This window comes from Sebastes fasciatus, chromosome 4, assembly GCF_043250625.1.
Source record: "Sebastes fasciatus isolate fSebFas1 chromosome 4, fSebFas1.pri, whole genome shotgun sequence".
NCBI classification, from domain to species: domain Eukaryota; kingdom Metazoa; phylum Chordata; class Actinopteri; order Perciformes; family Sebastidae; genus Sebastes; species Sebastes fasciatus.
This window is the reverse complement of record NC_133798.1, coordinates 21,281,605-21,299,845: the sequence shown is the minus strand read 5'-3', so window position 1 is coordinate 21,299,845 and position 18,241 is coordinate 21,281,605. Positions and strand designations below refer to the sequence as shown.

The following is an 18,241-nucleotide window of genomic DNA, read 5'->3' as shown; positions in this document are numbered from 1 at the left end:
AAACGGGATACCTTTGGATTGTTTATTAGACATTTGAAGGTCTCACTTAAGGAAACTGTGATAGGTACTTTATAGACCAAACCGATTAATCAAGAGAATGATTTTTTTTTTTCCCGTTAAAGGTTTTTTTTTGGGGTGGGGGGAGTTTTTCCTTATCCGATGAGAAGGTTGTATTGTAAAGGACAGAGGGTGTTGTATCCTGTACAGATTGTAAATTTGTGTTATTGGGCTGTATAAAGAAAATTGACTTGACTTGAGAATGATTAGTTATGTTAGTTGCAGCCCTATTTCTGATGTTAGCGTTTAACTCAAAGCTCAAAGCTCTTACAGAGACGCTACTGTGGCTATAGACGCTTATTCTAGTTCATATATTCAGTCATCTAATGTCTGCTTGATTTATTGCAGTGGCAACTATTTGTCTTCATACGTAATCTCCAAAACACGGTACCTGAATGTTTCGAGTCCAATGCGTTTTGTCCTCAGGACATCCTGAAAATGTAGCAGAGGCAGTGTGGGTCACCGTTTAATCAAGTGTTTGGTTGACTTAGGATGGGGCGTTACTTGGAGTAACACAACACAACAGCAATAAATGTCATAATCCTTTTATGTGCAAACATAAATGGCTCTGTGAGTGTGTGTGTGAGCGACTGTTTGTTGTCTAAGTGAGTCAGAGAGGAGAAGGTCAAGTTTTGGGGGGAGGTTGGTGGTTTAACTGGGTTTCTCTCAACAGGCCAGTCTCTCTCCACCCTGAGTCTGCACTATCTCACCTCCTCACCCCGTCTGCTCACTGTCACTCTAATGGAGTCAGAGAGAGCGAGCGCCTGGGGAGGGCCAAAGACTCGAGAAGAAACACCAGTCTCACCTCATTGTGTTTTAACAGCCACCAGGGCTATGCCAGGAATGTACACTGTGCATTAGTGTGAATGTATACATATTTCACTAATCCTATTAAAACACAGTTTACCAGTGCCGAAATCCATTATAGTCCTGTGTGTGTGCTCCTGTGTGTCTCTTTCAGATAAAGGGCAAGATGTGCACGGACACGGACTATCTAATTTATCAACTTGAAGGCTTATTGATGTTATGTTTTGTCACCAATTTAAATTCAAGGTTGACTACCAGAAAGCAAGATCTGAGAGAGATATAATTAGGAGTTCAATATCAAGAGAAATAACAAGTTAAATAGGAAAATAAGCATCTAAGGCGGCACCTACTGTATACTTCTCATGGACAAGTTGACATTTTAGTCCAAGCAAGAGTGGCTGAAATAAAGCCAACGTAAGAACATCTCTCTTCCTCCCAAAGCAAGAATGTAAACACACTAAATTCCTGTCCGAGTGGCAAAGGAACCTCCGACAGTCATGGATGTCTGTGTATATTTAAGTCAACACTGTGTGTATACTATAATCAAGTGTTAAGTCTCTCTACAGATAACTTATTATACATAAGCCGCAGTATGTGTTTTATGTGCACTTGACTTCTGGAACATTTGACATTACGTTTCTTTAGAAAAACAAAAAACTAATGAATTCTGTGGCAAGCTGTAAATCACACAGCGCAGTGAAAAACGTAGACACAGCAGAGCTTTGAGATAAACGCTAACATCGGAAATAGGGCTGCAACTAATATAACTAATCATTTTCTTGAAAATACCTATCCCAGTTTCCTTAAGTGAAACCTTCAAATGTCTTTGTTTTGTCTAACCAACAGTCCAAAACCCCAAAATATCCCTTTTACAACCACATAAGACAAAGAATACAGTCAATTGTATCACAATTGAGAAGCTGTAACTGATGTATTTTGGCAGTTTTGCTACAAAAAAATGACTCTAACGATCCAGTTGACTAATTGATTGATCAATTAATTGTTTTAGCTGTAGTCCGAATGCTTGTAGCGACTACTATCAATCAAAAACAAATGTAATGAGATGTAATTGTCTTGCCTGTGATATATGAAACTTACAGCCGGAACATGATGGACAGAAAAAGGGTTCACAAAGTTATGAATATTCTCAAATTGTGACAGATTAATTGAACATGATTCAGTCAAAATCTTCAAGTCTGTGAGTCAACACACACAACTGTGTTGTAATAAAAAAGGGTTGGTAAATTAGGGATGTAAAAGAGGAGAAACCAACAAATTAGTTTTGTATATGTTGAAAAAAGTTTGCCAACTAAAACCTCAATGATCTCAAGTAATAGTTTATAATATTGTATCTTTATCAAGCTGATTTTATGGGGATAAAAATAAATGTGTGCTTTTCTTGACTATTTCTGGTTGTTTACCTTATGATGAGCAACACTACATCACTGGTTGAAATCCCATTGCTCATGTCTGTCTCTAACACACACATTGTGCCACAGCACCCTTGCAAAACACCACATTTATCTTGACTTGAATTCCTCCACCCTTCCAACCCTCCACCCCACCCTCCTCCAGCTCTTTTTTTCCCTTAGGATTCCCAGTTTAACTTGATCTGTTACCCATCACCAGCACTTTTGCTCCCCACACCCGTTATACCTCCTGCCTGCTTGCATTTTTTAGTTGTTTTTTTTAAAGATGGACAGCCAAGAGGAAAAGTTTAAGGGAAAAACAGCACATTTTGTTTGGGAAACACCTAAAAGTCACAAATCCCATGAGATCACTTGCAAATATTATAGCTATTAGTATTGTGATGTTAACCACCTGCCATGTGTGGTGCATCAGAATAGTTTAAACCAGTGACCAAAAGCCAGTTTTTGACACTGAAGTTAAACTATAATACACCAGGTGGAAGAAGATTTGACACTTAAACACATTTTTTCCTTCACTAAAACAAATTCTTTAGAAATGAAAGTGTTTATAATAGTAACAAAAAAACACACCTTTTTCGTTTTACTATCAATTTTCTGACTAAATGAGTTTTATACATTGCTATATTAATAAATATATACAATAATCAGACATTCTTACCTTCAAAAAATCTCTGTAACGCTTCTGTTTCATCTACCACGTCCATCCTAGCGGGTCCCACATAAAAAATCCATCCATTAAAAAGTCTCCCCTTTTCCGAACGAAATCAATTCGGATCGGGGAAACTTTCACATCACGGAATCCAGATTATATTGTTAGAGACGACTTCTTGTTTTGGTTGACATAAATCCAACGCTTCATGCGGAGAACTTCTTTCTCCTGTTCAGCTACTTTGGCACTGGGTTGACTCTCTGAGCCAAACGCCTTCAATGACGCTACTAGTCCGGGCTACAACTTTACTACTAGAGTCTGAGGACTTTTTTAATTAAGGTGCCAAGAAAAATCCAAAAAAGTTGCCTTCAGGCGCACCTTCATCTCAGCTCCCACAGGCATCATAATAAACAACAAAATACCAGCAGTCTATATGGAAGAACTGACAGGAAAATACAAGTCTTTCCAATAAAAAATAAAAAAAAGTGTGCGTAAAAGTTGTCTAAAGTTGAGTCAGGAGTCGCTTGTGTTGCTTCTCTTCCTCCTTCGCCTCTCGCTGTCAGACAGGATGTGAGTCGGAGGAGAGGAGCTGAGGCAGGTGAGGGATGTGCGCCATGCAGGCTGCTGCTGCTGCTGCTGCTGCTGAGGACAAAAACCACTCAGTGTGTCTGTAGGAGCTACTCCACAGCTGGTTTAAAGTTACATCTTTTTAACAAAGGGCTGAAAGACCTCTATAAAGAGCAGCAACGATTAGTCGATTGATTGCTCATCGAAAGAAAATTAATAGGCAACTATTTTGACAATCAAACGACCACGAATGCCGGAAATTGGCTGGTTCCAGTTTCCCAAAGTATGATAATTTGCTACTTTCCTTTTTCATATATGCCTATATGTTATTAAATAAGAACCAGGCCCGTCCACACCTGGTTCTTGGCTTCATTATTTTTTTAATTGCTGTATATTATATAGTAATTGAAATTTGAAAACATCACTTTGGGCAGGGCTGGCTCTAGCCCTTTTGGTGCCCTAGGTGAAATTCAGATTTGGAGCCCCCCCACAGAACCGTAGCCCCGTAAACCGCACCACACATTAGACATCACAATGGTTTTAAGACAAAAATTTAGATTTTTATTTCCAAAGATAACTGTATTTATTATAATATAAATAAACAATTGGTCCCTGATATTGTTGGCTTAAAAGTGTTTAGTCAGTTTCACTACAATTTACACTTTTATTAACAAATAAGTGCAGCCCTGCAGATGAAACCGTGTGAGAAAGAGAGTTACGGGAGTGAAAAGTGTATTTCTCTCTTTATTTATTTATTTGTTACCTCAATGCAGAAAAATGAATAAGGGTGCCCACCGGCATTTTATAATTATTAGAATTATTTTTTTTAGAGGGCAACCAGCGATGTGTATATTACTGAAGTCATCATTTGAAAAATATGTAACTTAAGTGACATGACAAATTGTGTCCTGATATATCAAAACTTATGAACTTTGTGAACTTTTTGTATTTGCGTCCGCCTTATTATTTTCCTGTACAGTGTATCGTGGGCAGTGGTGGAGGAAGTACTCAGAAGGTGGTGCCCTAGGTGACCGCCTATATGGCCTATGCCTTAAACCAACCTTGACTTTGGGCTCTGTGATAGGCGTTTTTAATAATCAGCCATCCATAATATAATCCATAATTAAAATAATTAGTAGCAGCCCTACTCCTATATTGCATTACACATATGGCTTGATATTTGAAATAAACATATTTTTCCTAAAAACAGGGAAATGCTCTAAATGCTTTTTTTTGGCACAAAGTCCCTTTGTAATAGATTCATTGCCTATTGTAATTATACTACTTCAGTCTATTCTGTATATGACACCCACTGCATGTCTTTCCGCCCTGGAAGAGGGATCCCTCCTCTGTTGCTCCTCCTGAGGTTTCTCCCTAATTTTCTCTCAGGTTTTGTATATTCAGTTTTTTCTTATATTCTAATAGAGGCTCTAGATAGTAGGGATGCACCGATACCGATACCGGATCAGATTTTTGGGCCGATACTCACTCATATAGCTGGACCGGGGAATCAGTGACAATGGGGCCAATCTATTAAATTCTTGTTCATTCAATTCTATGGTCATATACAATATTAAATATATACTGGAAATTGAATTCCTGTTTAAGTTTTGACCAATTTGTTGCTGCATTAAAAAGGTTTACAACTGAATTGTAATTCCTATTAATTTCAAAGATTTTTTATGTTTTTTTAAGTTGTTGGTGTATGATTTATTATTTTAATAATAAATAATAATTCAGTTAATTTATATCTATGTATTTATTTGTCACACTTTGATTGACAAAGTTAGGAAAGCAATGTTTAAGTCAAGTCTGATGTTGTCTTACATATAAAAGATTGATTCCAGTCATACAGCTTATTAATTAAACACTGGTATCGGATCGGCACTCTGTATCAGCCGATACCCAAAGCCCAGGTATTGCTATCGGGACTGAAAAAGTTGGATCGGTGCATCTCTAATAATTGTCAGTTGTCAGACACATGGCTTGCCATTTGAACATATTGTTTTCAAAAAAAACAGGGAAAATGCTCTAAATGCTTTTCTGACAATTTGAAATTCATACTCATTGACTATCGTAGTTTTACTACTTCAGTCTATTCTGCGTATGACACCTACTGCATGTCTTTCTGACCTGGAAGAGGGATCCCTCCTCTGTTGCTCCTCCTGAGGTTTCTCCCTAATTTTCTCTTAAGGTTTTTGTATAATGAGTTTTTTCTTATATTCTAATAGAGGCTCTAGATAGAGGGTGTTTCCACGGATTTTAAAGCATTCTGATGCAAACCTAAAATTGATGTGACTTTGCTTTAACTTTATGAAAACACTTTAACTTAATAAAAAAAAAGCATGCAGTTAGGTCAAGCCTGAGGATGCTTTGGAAAAAAAGCTTTCCAACACACTTGATCTAATGTGCTATCAAGTTCAGTTATAACAATACCTGATTCATGGTCCTAAAAATAAATATTTTCTCTCTCCCTGCGTAAAAACATTTGATCTACAGTATGTTTAAAAAAAAAAAATCTGTGCAGCCTTTTAAAATTCCATCTTAAACCACCATACAGCAACAGGAGTGTTTTGTGTCAAGGCTTCCCAAGGGGAGGATTTAAGGGAACGATCCATTTCTCTCAACCTTATCAGCTGCACCCCCACCCACCCACCATCCCTTATAACAATGCCACTGTGTGCAGCCCCCGCAGCCTTGACGCCCACCCCCCCTTCACCCACATGTGAGATGCTGTTGTGTTGTCTTGTTCCCCCACAGCTGGAGCATCTCCCTCTCCACCCCCTCCACCCCTCTGCTTTTCCTCCATTCAACCCGGACAACGCCTCCGTTCTTTCCGCCACACTATGCAGATTGTTTCAGAGGACAAGCAAGAAAGAGAAACAGATAGAGGCTGCGGGGGACAATGAAACAGCTGGCTATGCTAAAGCAGTTCATTTTGGTATTCTATATTTCTTATCTCATATAGTTCTCTAACTGTATGTGTGTGGATGTGTGTGTGTGTGTGTGTGTAGTCCACTTGTATTGATCTTGCACGTTGTGTGGATATAAACACTGTTAACAAAGTCACATTAAGGGGACTCACCTCCTATTTGGGACAAAAAGAAGGTCCCCACAAGGTTAAATATAATGACAAATGACAAATTGTGTCCTGATATATCAAAACTTGTGAACTTTGTGAACTTTTTGTATTAGCCTCCACCGTATTATTTTCCTGTACAGTGTATCGTGGGCAGTGGTGGAAGAAGTACTCAAGTACTTAAGTAAAAGTAGCAATACCACAGTGTAGAAATACTCTGTTACAAGTGAAAGTCCTGCATTAAAATGTTGACTTATGTAAATGTATAAAAGTATTAGCATCGAAATATACTTAAAGTACCAAAAGTGAAAGTATTCATTATGCAGAATGGCCCATTTCAGAATAATATACAGTATATTATATTACTGGATTATAAATAGTGATGCATTAATGTGTTCATCACTTTAATGTTGCAGCTAGGGGTACACTATTCCGACTTTCTCAGTCCCAATAGCGTTATCGATACCAAGTACCGATCCGATACCAGTGTTTAATTAATAAGCTGTGTGCCTCACTGTGTGGACGTGACTGGGATCATTCTTTTATCTGTAAGGCCACATCAGGCTTGACTTAAACATTGCTTTCCTAATTTTGTAAAACAAAATATAACACATAAATACATAGATATAAATTTAGTGAATTTTATTAAAAATAATAAATTGTACACCAGCAACTTGGTAAAAAATCTTTAAAATTATCAGGAATTACAATTCAGGTGTAAAGGTTTTTAATGCAGCGACGAAACTGGTCAAAACTTAAACATGAATTAAAATTCCAGTATATAATGTATATAGTATATAAACATAGATTTGAATTGAACAGATCGGCACAATTGTCACCGATACCCGATCCAGCTATTTGAGTCAGTATCGGCTTGATATCCCATCCTGTATTGGTGCATCCCTAGTTGAAGCTGGTAAAGGCAGAGCTAATTTGAATTACTTTATATATATTGCTGGGATGCTTAACCTATAATTAAAATTTGTATTAATAATCTCTAAATCTGTTGTACAAGTACAGTACTTGAGTAAATGTACATTCAAGCATTATTACGAAAACTTGATGTCGTGACCACTTACCTCGCGATCTGTCTTCCAATCGTCATCCATTAAAGCTGCTGCATATATAATGATTTCTTCTGGCCACATGGAGGCAGCTGAACTGAAAAGAAAAACGTCAACGTATTATCACCTTATAAAGTTATTATTATAAACATGTTAGTAAATGTGTTTACAAATCCAGCAGATGTGGCACAACATTAACATTCATTTTCATTCGCCTGTCAGAAATATCATCCCTTAAGCGAATGTTGTGGGCATGTGCCAGCATCACTGACATACATGTTCTGGAGCTGTCCTAGTTTTTTTTAACTATTGGAGAAGTATTTTTCAAACTTTGTCTAAGGTATTGAATAGAAATGTTGATTTACTGTAGACCCTCTAACGGCTGTTTTTGGTGTTATAGATCCTAAGGTGGGGAAAACTAGTCCAGAGTGCAATATGATGACATTTGTTAGTCTGCTGGCACGCAGATTAATACTACTTAACTGGAAGCAAGCAGCAGCCCCTACTCATGCAAACTGGATAAGAGAAGTGCTGACGCATTTAGATTTAGAGAATATAAAGTTCTCATTAACAAGACCGGAGGGTAAGTTCTACAAAATATGGTCACCTTTTATAAATTACTTTAACCAGATTAGAAACTGAAACATTGACAAATACACCCGCCTTTATTTAAAGGGACTGTATGTAACTTTTAACACATATTAATCATTTTTTTATTGCCAATGTGTGAACAGGTTGTAACCAAGCATGTGAAAAATTTTGTGATATTGTGGTTTTAGCTGCTAATATGCCTAATGTTAATCAACATGATACCTGTCAATCACGTTCAGTTTTGTGTGTGTCGGAAGTGCGAGCGCAAGCAACAGGACGCTGATTGTCGTTGATTTAACGGCCATAGGTGTCACTGTTAACAAGCAATTTCTGATTCTTACAGAGTCCCTTTAATTAATATGTTTTTCTTTTTTTCTGTTGGTAAGGGAATACTACGAAGGAGTATTAGGGCCACATTGAGAAAAAAAAGATTTCGTGAATAAAGTCATAACTTTACGAGAAAAAAAAGTCGTAATATTACGAGAATAAAGTCGTAATTTGACGAGAAAAAAAAGTTGTAATATTACGAGAATAAAGTCGTAATTTTACGAGAAAAGGTCATAATATTACGAGTATAAAGTTGTAATTTTACGAGAAAACAATTCGTAATATAAAGAGAATAAAGTCATACGTTTTACGTGTTATTTTAGAGGGGAAATAGAGCAGCATGCACCTGTGTGAAAATGAGGAATTGGAGCATCTTGTGAAGTTATATTTAGAAATAGGTTTCACAAATAAGGAAATACTTAATCTTTTGGTACGTCAGCACCACATTATCATCAGTATCAGGACCTTGAAAAGATTGTGCAAGAAACTGCATTTATTCCAAAGAAATAAACCAAGACAAACAGCTGCTACCCGTCCAGAAGCAAGCTCAGGCTGCTATGTCCTCCTGCCCGTTTTGTTGGTTGCTGGTAATATGTTTTCCTAATATTGCGACTTTTTTTCTCCTAAATTTATGACTTTATCCTTGTAATATTAAGACTTTTTTTCTCGTGAAATTACGACTTTATTCTCGTAATATTACAACTTTTTTTCTTGTAAAATTAAGACTTTATTCTCGTATTACGACTTTTTTTCTCGTAAAATTACAACTTTATTCTCGTAATATTACAACTTTTTTTCTCCAAAATTTATGACTTTATTCTCATAATATTACAACTTTTTCCTCGTAAAGTTACGACTTTATTCTCGTAATATTATGACTTTATTCCCAAAATCTCATTTTTCTTCCTCAATGTGGCCCTAACACTGTCGTAGAATACACTCTTCTGTGACCTGTTAATTTGTATTATATGACACATTTTTTATTACAAATGCATAATTATAATTCCTTTCATATATAGAGTTGTGTTTTGCAAGTTTCAATTGTTAAAAGCACAATAAAGAAGTGTTCTGGTCTCCTGAGAGAACTCTCTGCCTCTTTAGCTGCTAGCTGCTAGCTAATGCTTCACTATGGTAACCAGCTAAACTAGCCTAGCTGCTAACTCTGTCTGCCAGTTGGTGGTGAGCTTGTAGCATATAGTGGATTTATTAAAGCTTTTTTAGCTGAAAACAGCTGCCTGCTGCTGCTGGAGGAGGTGGATTAGAGTGGAGATTTAACAGTGAAATGTAACTAAGGTTGTGTAAATCATAGTTACCTGATGTTTTAAACACCTCAGTGATTAAACAGTTATAACAACCGGATTCAAACAGACGCCTGTCAGCCAATCAGAGAACAGACAACCAACGATAACGGTAGTGATGTGTTGGTCGAGAACGAGCCGGTTCAAAGAGCCGGCTCTTTTAAGTGAACGATAATAGCCATCTCCGTCCGAGGGACGTTTTTTTTGTTTTTTTCTTTAATTAATTCAAGGCAGAATATTAGGACGATCTTCTCAGCGCCACGGGCACTCAATCCAATTCAATTCAAATGGCTTTATTGGCATGACGTAACACTGTACATATTGCCAAAGAATATTCAAATTATGAAAATTTCCGTGCACTGACTGTGACTGAATGTTGTGTTAATGACATCCGTGCGACCAATCAGGTGATTAAAGACAAGGATCATACCGTCAAGCAGGGAGGGGCGGGGGTGCGGACGGTCAACAGGTACAGAGCAGGAGGGAGAGGAGGAGAGAAAGAGAAAGAGAGGATTCAAGATTCAAGATTCAAGATGTTTATTGTCACGCCGGTTGTACAGGTACAAACGTGTGAAATACTTTTTGCAGGGAAGCTCCATTAAAATAATAAATTATATTACATTTACATTTCATTTATATTTACATTACAATTATAAAAGGAAATACTTGGTGCGCGAATAGCAGACAAGATGAGTGACAGTCGGAAACGAAGCAGCATGTCAAATTATGGTATTATTGGAAATTATAAGGTTTAGTATAATTAAATTTAATTATTTAAATGATATATGTGCACACATACTAATCATAGGTCAAAACATTTAAAGCTAAATTTGGCTGAACTATAAAAGGCAGAAGTGGTAAAACTAAGAGCCGTTTGGGAGCCGAAAGAGCCGGCTCTTCTTGGTGAGCTGAGCCAAATGATCTGGCTCACTAAAAAGAACCTGAATTCCCATCACTAGTTAACGGCCAACGTACAAAGAGTCGCGTTACCTGCTGATAGATTACTGTACACACTTCTTTACACACTATCTTAACCATACACCTCTCCCATTATCTGACTGTGCTGCTGTAGTTCATCCTCCAGCCAGTAGGTAGAGACGTGTCATCTCTTTGGTAGGAAAACATCCATGAACTGAACAAGCTGAGGAAGACAATCAAAATGGCGCTGCTCGGACCAGGTAGGAGGACGCGTTGCTATGGTTGCTATGTGGTTGCTATGGACGCATTTAATCTAACTAGCTAACAAAGTCATTCATATTATTACAGCTACTTTAAAGAAACGTGTCAATACTTTGGTTCACTGTGAAGAAAACGTTTGTTAAATGCTCCTGCTGTCTGGGAAGAGGTAGCGTAGCAGGATGCTGAGCAGCTTCTTCCCAGACACACACACTCACATCCAACCCCCAGACATCAACACAGCAGCTAGTCACCTGTCAGAGACAACTTGTGGAACAGTGATGCAAAACAGCACTTTACTATGGACATTAATGCACTTTTCTCTGCTGCTAAACACGACTGCAAATTGAGTGTATGACTGCAAATTGTATGAAATTGTGTCTGAAGCGTTTACTTTTCTTTTAAGATAAAATAAGATAAGATAAGATGAACCTTTATTAATCCAGAGGGAAATCCAGGTGTCAAAGCAGCAACATCAGCAAAACAGAGTGAAACACAGGAGAGGTAAAGGTATACACAAAATATAAAAGCAATAAATAGAGATATAAAAGATACAGAGTGAATGGGTGAACATAGTGTCTACAGCCAGTCTATAAATACATGTAGTATGTACAATAAATAAATGTAGTATGTACATATGTGCAGTCTATAAAGTGGTGTATAGGATGGATAGTGTAAAGAGTCCTAGACGGTTGCAGATGTTTAAAGATCTTAAAGTCCTCATAGTTCTCATATCACATTGTTATTTTTAGGCATGTTAATTTTAATACTTATTTATTCTATTATTTTTAATGCACTGACAGGAGCTGGGAGAAACAATATTTCGTTTCCTTCTGTTGTATGCAAATACTCAGTGTAATGACAATAAAGTGAATCTTGAATCTTGAATCTGTCTGTCTCTCTCTCTCTCTCTCTAGGAAGACAAGCCAGTGTAGTATCCTTTACATGTCATTCAGCTGAGTAACGCCATAATGTCTAAACCAGACTCCTCTCTGTCACTGGACTGCCTGAGGATGAACGATAACACCTTAACTCTACACCCAGCTGTCATCCGTTACTCTCCAGCTACTGCTGAAACTGACAGCAGTCTACTTTGTCTTCTATTTCCTGTTCACTCTGGGCTTGATCATCAGAAAGAGTGAGTGCTGATGAGCATGTTACACAGTCCCAGGTTGTTGTTGAAGTGTTTTGATGTACCTGTAGAGAACAGTCAGACTGTGTGTGTTTCTGTCAGGCTTGGTGCTGTCTTATCCTGCTGATGCTCTGATCTGTGATGTCAGTCTGCTCTTCCTCCTGGCTGCTCTGCAGTTCCTCCATCTATTCTGTGGTGAGAGAACATGCTGCCACTTTAGCATTGAGCCATACTTGTTTCTGCATACAACATACAACGATAATGCAATCAAGTGTACATGAATTCATGTAAGTAAGTAAGTAAGTAAGTAAAGCTTTATTTATATAGCATCTTTTAAAACACACCGTGACAAAGTGCTTCACACACAAATGAAACATCAAACAATGATGAAAACAAGAAAAATTACAATATGAAACACAGAAACAATGAGTAACAGATCAAACAAAGACAAACAAACACACATGTGGATGAGGCCTATAGAAAGGCTTGCCTATAGAGATGGGATTTTAGAAGCCGCTTAAAACAGTCCAGAGATTCAGCAGCTCTAATAGGTTGGAGGAGTTGATTTCAGAGAGTTGGGGCTAAGACAGAAAAGGCCCTATCACCTTTTGTTTTGCAGTTTGAGTGGGGGATGGATAAAAGGCCAGGATTAGAGGATCAAAGTGTTCGACAGGTCGAATATGGAACTAAGAGATCAGAAATGTAACTGGGGGCGAGGTCATGCAGTGCCTTAAATGTAATTAGCAAGATCTTAAAGTTGATTCTGAATTTTACAGGGAGCCAATGGAGGGATGCCAGAACAGGGTTGATGTGAGACCGACGGCTAGTTCTGGTTAATAACCTGGCCGCTGATGTACACTATATTGCACTATCATACATCATTGCTTACCATCCATTTCCCAAAGCATATCATAGTTTTTTAGGTTGATGACCGCTGCATTTTTTATTTTTACCTTAGGCAGACAATATTTACATAATTTCAATACATACACCAAAAATTTAAGCTGTAAAGTCTCAAATAAATACACAAGAAACATGATGTAAATACACCGACATTTTCTATCTTTCCATGGTTAAAAATGTAAACATTTACAAACAACAAATAAAAAAAGAAATAATACTTAGAGACAGGAAGAAGAAAAGTAATAAAGGGAGCATTGCAATATAGTTATGCACACATATTTTAGGACTCTCAATCGATTCAAATATTTAATCGTGATTAATCGCATGATTGTCCATAGATAATTGCGATTAGTCACACATTTTGTATCTGTTCAAAATTTACCTCAAAAGGGAGATTTGTCAAGTATTTAATATTCTTATCAACATGGGAGTGGGAAAATATGCTTGATTTAAGCAAATGTATGTATATATTTATGATTGGAAATCATTTAACAACACAAAACAATGACACATATTGTCCAGAAACCCTCACAGGTACTGCATTTAGCATAACAAATATGCTCAGATCATAACATGGCAAACTGCAGCCCAACAGGCAACAACATCTGTCAGTGTGTCAGTGTACTAACTTGACTATGACTTGCCCCAAACTGCATGTGATTATCATAAAGTGGGCATGTCTGTAAAGGGGAGACACGTGGGTACCCATAGAACCCATTTTCATTCACATATCTTGAGGTCAGAGGTCAAGGGACCTCTTTGGAAATGCCCATGCCAGTTTTTCCTCGCCAAAATTGAGCATAACTTTTGAGTGTCATTCAGCCTTCTTTGTACTAGTGTGTACCAATGGATTCCTCATGTTTTCTAGTTTCATGTGATGCCAGTATCTTCACTCTAGCTTTAAAACTGAGTCCTGTAGCGGAGGTTGTAGGTTGTAGCATCTAAAAATCGCAAGTTGCGTTAATGCGTTAAAGAAATTAGTGGCATTAACTTTGACAGCCCTACTATATACTGTATATATATATAATGCTTCTTCTCACATCTAACTTATACAATTTAATAAAAGAACAGTTAATAACACTTATTAGTAGCTAAAGGACCACTGGGATTTCTAGTAGCTTTTGTAGTTTATGTAAACGTCTGACATGGTGCTGCAACATCATGATTTCTTATTGTTTGTTTTTGGAATGATATTTTCTAACAACATGGTGCATAAATTCAAGGCACATGGAGACACCAACATGGACAAGATTTAAAAAAAATAATCCAAATCGCTCTTAAAATCATCCCCATGCAGCAATAACACAGTGTTGACTAAAAATACAGACAGCAGATTTTATGACTCGACTATGTTAATCTAAAAAGCCTGTGATGTGCTTTGAAAAATGGTTGAGTATGTGATATCCTGATTTCAATTTCTAGCATGGGTCAAACTCCAGAAACACTAGATCCAACATTTTCCATAATACAACTAATAGCATCATTTTGTTTGACTTTCCCTGTCTAGTAAATGTCTTTCAAACTGCCTGAGCCCAGTTTGTAACGCAGACTTTCTGTTATAAATCTTTAGTCTTTAGTCGTCACAACAGATTCAAGATTAACAGACATCCTTCCCCCACCGTCTTTGACCTTGTCTGCAGGTGTGAAGGGCGACCTGACGGAGAGTGAGGGCTATATTCTGGCTAACCTCATTGTGACGGCGACAGCTCTCCCGCTGACGGTCTACTTCCTGTTGTGGCAGACCTACGTGTTGCTGGCAGACGTCATCCTCAGCAGTGTCTTACTCGTTGTCTACGGTGTAGATGGATTCGTGGCTTTAAGCACTTTAGCCCGACTGGCCAGGTCAGTTTCACTCTCTTTAGTTTTCATCACAGACATTTTATATTAAACCTCTCCAGCCATGATAGATGGCTTTATTGGATTATGTGACATGTGAGATCACAAACAGTCTTTTTTTGACAGTTGCATGTGCAACACGTTCTCATCCCAACTCGTCACATACTGACGCTTTGTCAGACCCCTCGGCGTCACTTTTCGGTTGCAGTAACACATGCTTAATGATGTGAATTAAACAAAGAAACTTGCTTAGGTTCAAGCAACAAAACCACTATGGGTAGGTTTAGGAAAAAACAACATGGTTGGGCTCAAAACTACTACATTTTTACAGTGAAAATGTCACTGAACATTGTGAACACAGGACATGAACGAACAGCTGATTGTAACGTGGAAGTGAAACTTAATGAATGGGACACGAACAGCGGTCTCCTGGATGAAAACCTTGTGTTGTTGGACCCATCCACCTCCCCTCCAGCCCATCCTGTGTGTCTCTTTCGCTCTTTAAGCTATGTCAACACAGCACTTTTTCTGAGTGCTTATATTGACGTGGATGGGTTTACCTTGTAGTTAATGGACAGCCCGGTGCATTTCATACCGACGCTAAAGGGTGCCTTGTGCGTTGGTATCGAACGCTGACGGCCGTGACAAAGCGTCGTTATTTGACAACCTGGGAATGAGAACGGACTGACATATCAGCATAAATGATAGATGGGTTAGTAAATTAAGATATCTGGTATCATACATAGATAACATACTTCATTATCACATGAAGAAACTGGCCTACATTTTAGTCTCCATTTATTTGATTGACAAGATATGTCTGCGTAATTAGCATCTCGTATGTATGTTTTTGAAATACCTGAATGCACTCAGCTTTCCTTTTGTTCATGCTTTTGTCCAGGAATGTAATAAGCCCTGGCTCCCTTTAGGACTTGTTTGAATTATTGATATAGGCGGCATTCATTCAAGTGATACAGTATACCTTGAACAATGTCGTCACATCCTCAACATTTCCTCCTTAAGATAGATCCAAGGACAATAATCCAATCCCTTATTCTGAAAAGATGGATATTGTTTATTCAGGTGGCTGAAATAAATCAATGTGGATGTATTATTGTAGAAAACTCTGAACTAAACTAAACCTGCAGTCATTTGCAAGATTGTTTTTGGACAACTAAACATTGTACCACACACTTTTTTGTGTTTCATGTGCTTTAAGTTTGTTCATGTACAGGTGAATAACAGATTTGTATTTGCTCTTCTTTGTGTCTTTCAGTGTCTATTCATGAAGAAGCTTTCTCTCCGTCTTCATGTTGCAGCTGAGCTCGCAGCCCGTCTGCACAGAAATCAAAGTAACTTTGTCTTTAAGACAGTTTGAATGTTTGTAAGGTGAAAACTGTTTGCTTGGACTGTTATATTTTATAACTGAATTAGTATAATACTTAAAATGTGGGGATAGTTGTCGAAAAACCTGTTCACTTTGGTGCAGTCAGGGCTGTTTGCCATAGAGACATAGAAAAATATTTTTATTTTATTTAATATTTCCCTATGTTCTTCTGTATATTTAAATAGTTTTTTTTTACAAGTGTTGAGGATGAATATCTATTTTTGTGTTACTATTGCTTATTTATATTAAACATACATTTAATAAGTTTCACATTTGTTCATTTTTTTCTCCAGTAGAGGGCAGGCTTGTTTTGATTAAGATTAGAATAGTGACACAGATTTTAGTACTAAAAAAGGAACATTTTCTTTCTGTCTTCCATTTTTAGGAATTTAATGAGTCAATGACTCAGGTCAACTGGAGTGTGTGGAGTCACACTCGACTATACATGCAAATAACCTTCCAATATTCCTATTGATCCATAAAGGGCTTTTAGTTGTGCTACAATCTGTTGGAGGATGGAACCTGCCAAAATCAAAAATAAATAAATAAATGACTCGATAAATAAATAAATATGCCATTAAATGAACCAAAAATAATATTAAAAATAAATGTAGGCATTAATTAATTGATAAAATGTGATATAAATTGATATTTCTGTCTTAATTTGCGTCTTTATTTATCTTGAATTTTATTTATTTATTTTTTATTTTGGCAGGTTCCGATCTCCATATGTTACTTGACTCTGACTCAAATTATATCTGTAAAAATCATTTAAACTTAAACTTTTAATTGCACATATTGATGTCAGATCAACACTGATCCTCTGCACTTTTCCATTCATTCATTCAGACGAAGATCTCAGTTTTTTATTTATTGTTGTAACCATTAGTACTAGTACTATTAGTCTTTTTCCTTCCCCACATTCTTCAAACAGGTGATTTCTCAGCCCTGACAGCTGAAGTTAATGATCAAACCAAAAGACAAGGTTTCCAAAGTAACCAGTTTCAAAACAAATCACATTTCAGAGTGCCTGCGCTTGAGCAACAGCCGAGCACACGGACAAACCCTCTGTGCATGTTACTGACTGCAGGTCAAGCCAGTGTGTGTGCAAGTATGTATATATTCCCTTTTTAATCGTCTCTCACTGCTGGTTTCATGAGGAGTGTGGTCAGTTTTGTTAATCATTCAGGCGGTTGTTCACATACAATAATATACCCTGAAGAGAGTAACTGCATTTTGTTAATGCTTTTCTTTGCAGGGACAGCTCACTATAGCTGGACAAAGAGTGGTCATTCTTACCAGCCGGTGACATTGAAACCTGGGCAGCGTTCCACACTGTTGCTCCTCTTTCATTGAATCCAGCTAGTTTAGACCAGTCGCTGCTTTGCTGCACAAAGAGAAACAAAGAGTTTGCATATAAAATATATTTAGGTCTATGCATTTGTGAATTATAAACATCATCTGTTTCTATTGTCATATAAACGTTGGTAATGTCACCAGGGAATCTCATATGGTCTAGCTGCAATGAATAATCGATTAGTTGTCAACTATTAAAATAATCGCCAACTGTTTTGATAATCGATTAATCGGTTTAACAATTTTTTAAAGAACAAAAAGTCTAAATACTCTGATTCCAGCTTCTTAAATGTGAATATTTTCTTTTTTCTTTACTCCTCTATGACAGTAAACTGAATATCTTTGAGTTGTGGACAAAACAAGACATTTGACGACGTCATCTTGGGGTATGGGGATTTTTCTGACATTTTATAGACAAAACAACTAATCAGTGAACTGAGAGATAATCTACAGATTAATTGACAATGAAAATAATCACTAGTTGCAACCATAGTGTTCTTGCACCCGTGCTTTACAGCAGTGGTTCCCAACCTTGGGGTTAAGATCCCCCAAAGAGTCTCAGATAAATCAGAGGTTCACAAG

General features: G+C 37.3%; 2 protein-coding genes across 9 annotated transcripts in view; one reads left to right on the top strand and one right to left on the bottom strand.

Annotated features, from left to right (window-relative positions):
- The window catches only part of myrf (myelin regulatory factor), a 32,520-nt gene extending 24,770 nt beyond the window's left edge, over positions 1-7,750 (bottom strand). For all 8 annotated transcript variants that reach the window (XM_074632730.1, XM_074632725.1, XM_074632732.1 and 5 more), the window contains exons 1-2: positions 7,669-7,750; positions 2,953-3,573 (exon numbers count right to left, since the gene is read on the bottom strand). Coding sequence is in view for 7 of the 8 variants with exons in the window: in XM_074632725.1 (XP_074488826.1) it covers positions 2,953-2,998 (46 nt within the window). In the remaining variant the exon portion in view is untranslated. The remainder of the gene's footprint in view (positions 1-2,952; positions 3,574-7,668) is intronic.
- A 3,096-nt stretch (positions 7,751-10,846) lies between these two features.
- Positions 10,847-17,820, top strand: LOC141766150 (transmembrane protein 80-like). The gene is given in 6 exon segments (XM_074632739.1): positions 10,847-11,047; positions 11,963-12,085; positions 12,087-12,183; positions 12,280-12,372; positions 14,721-14,922; positions 16,193-17,820. Coding segments are annotated over 5 exon segments (474 nt in total). The 5' UTR covers positions 10,847-11,047; positions 11,963-12,016; the 3' UTR covers positions 16,206-17,820.
- Positions 17,821-18,241: the final 421 nt, after the last annotated feature.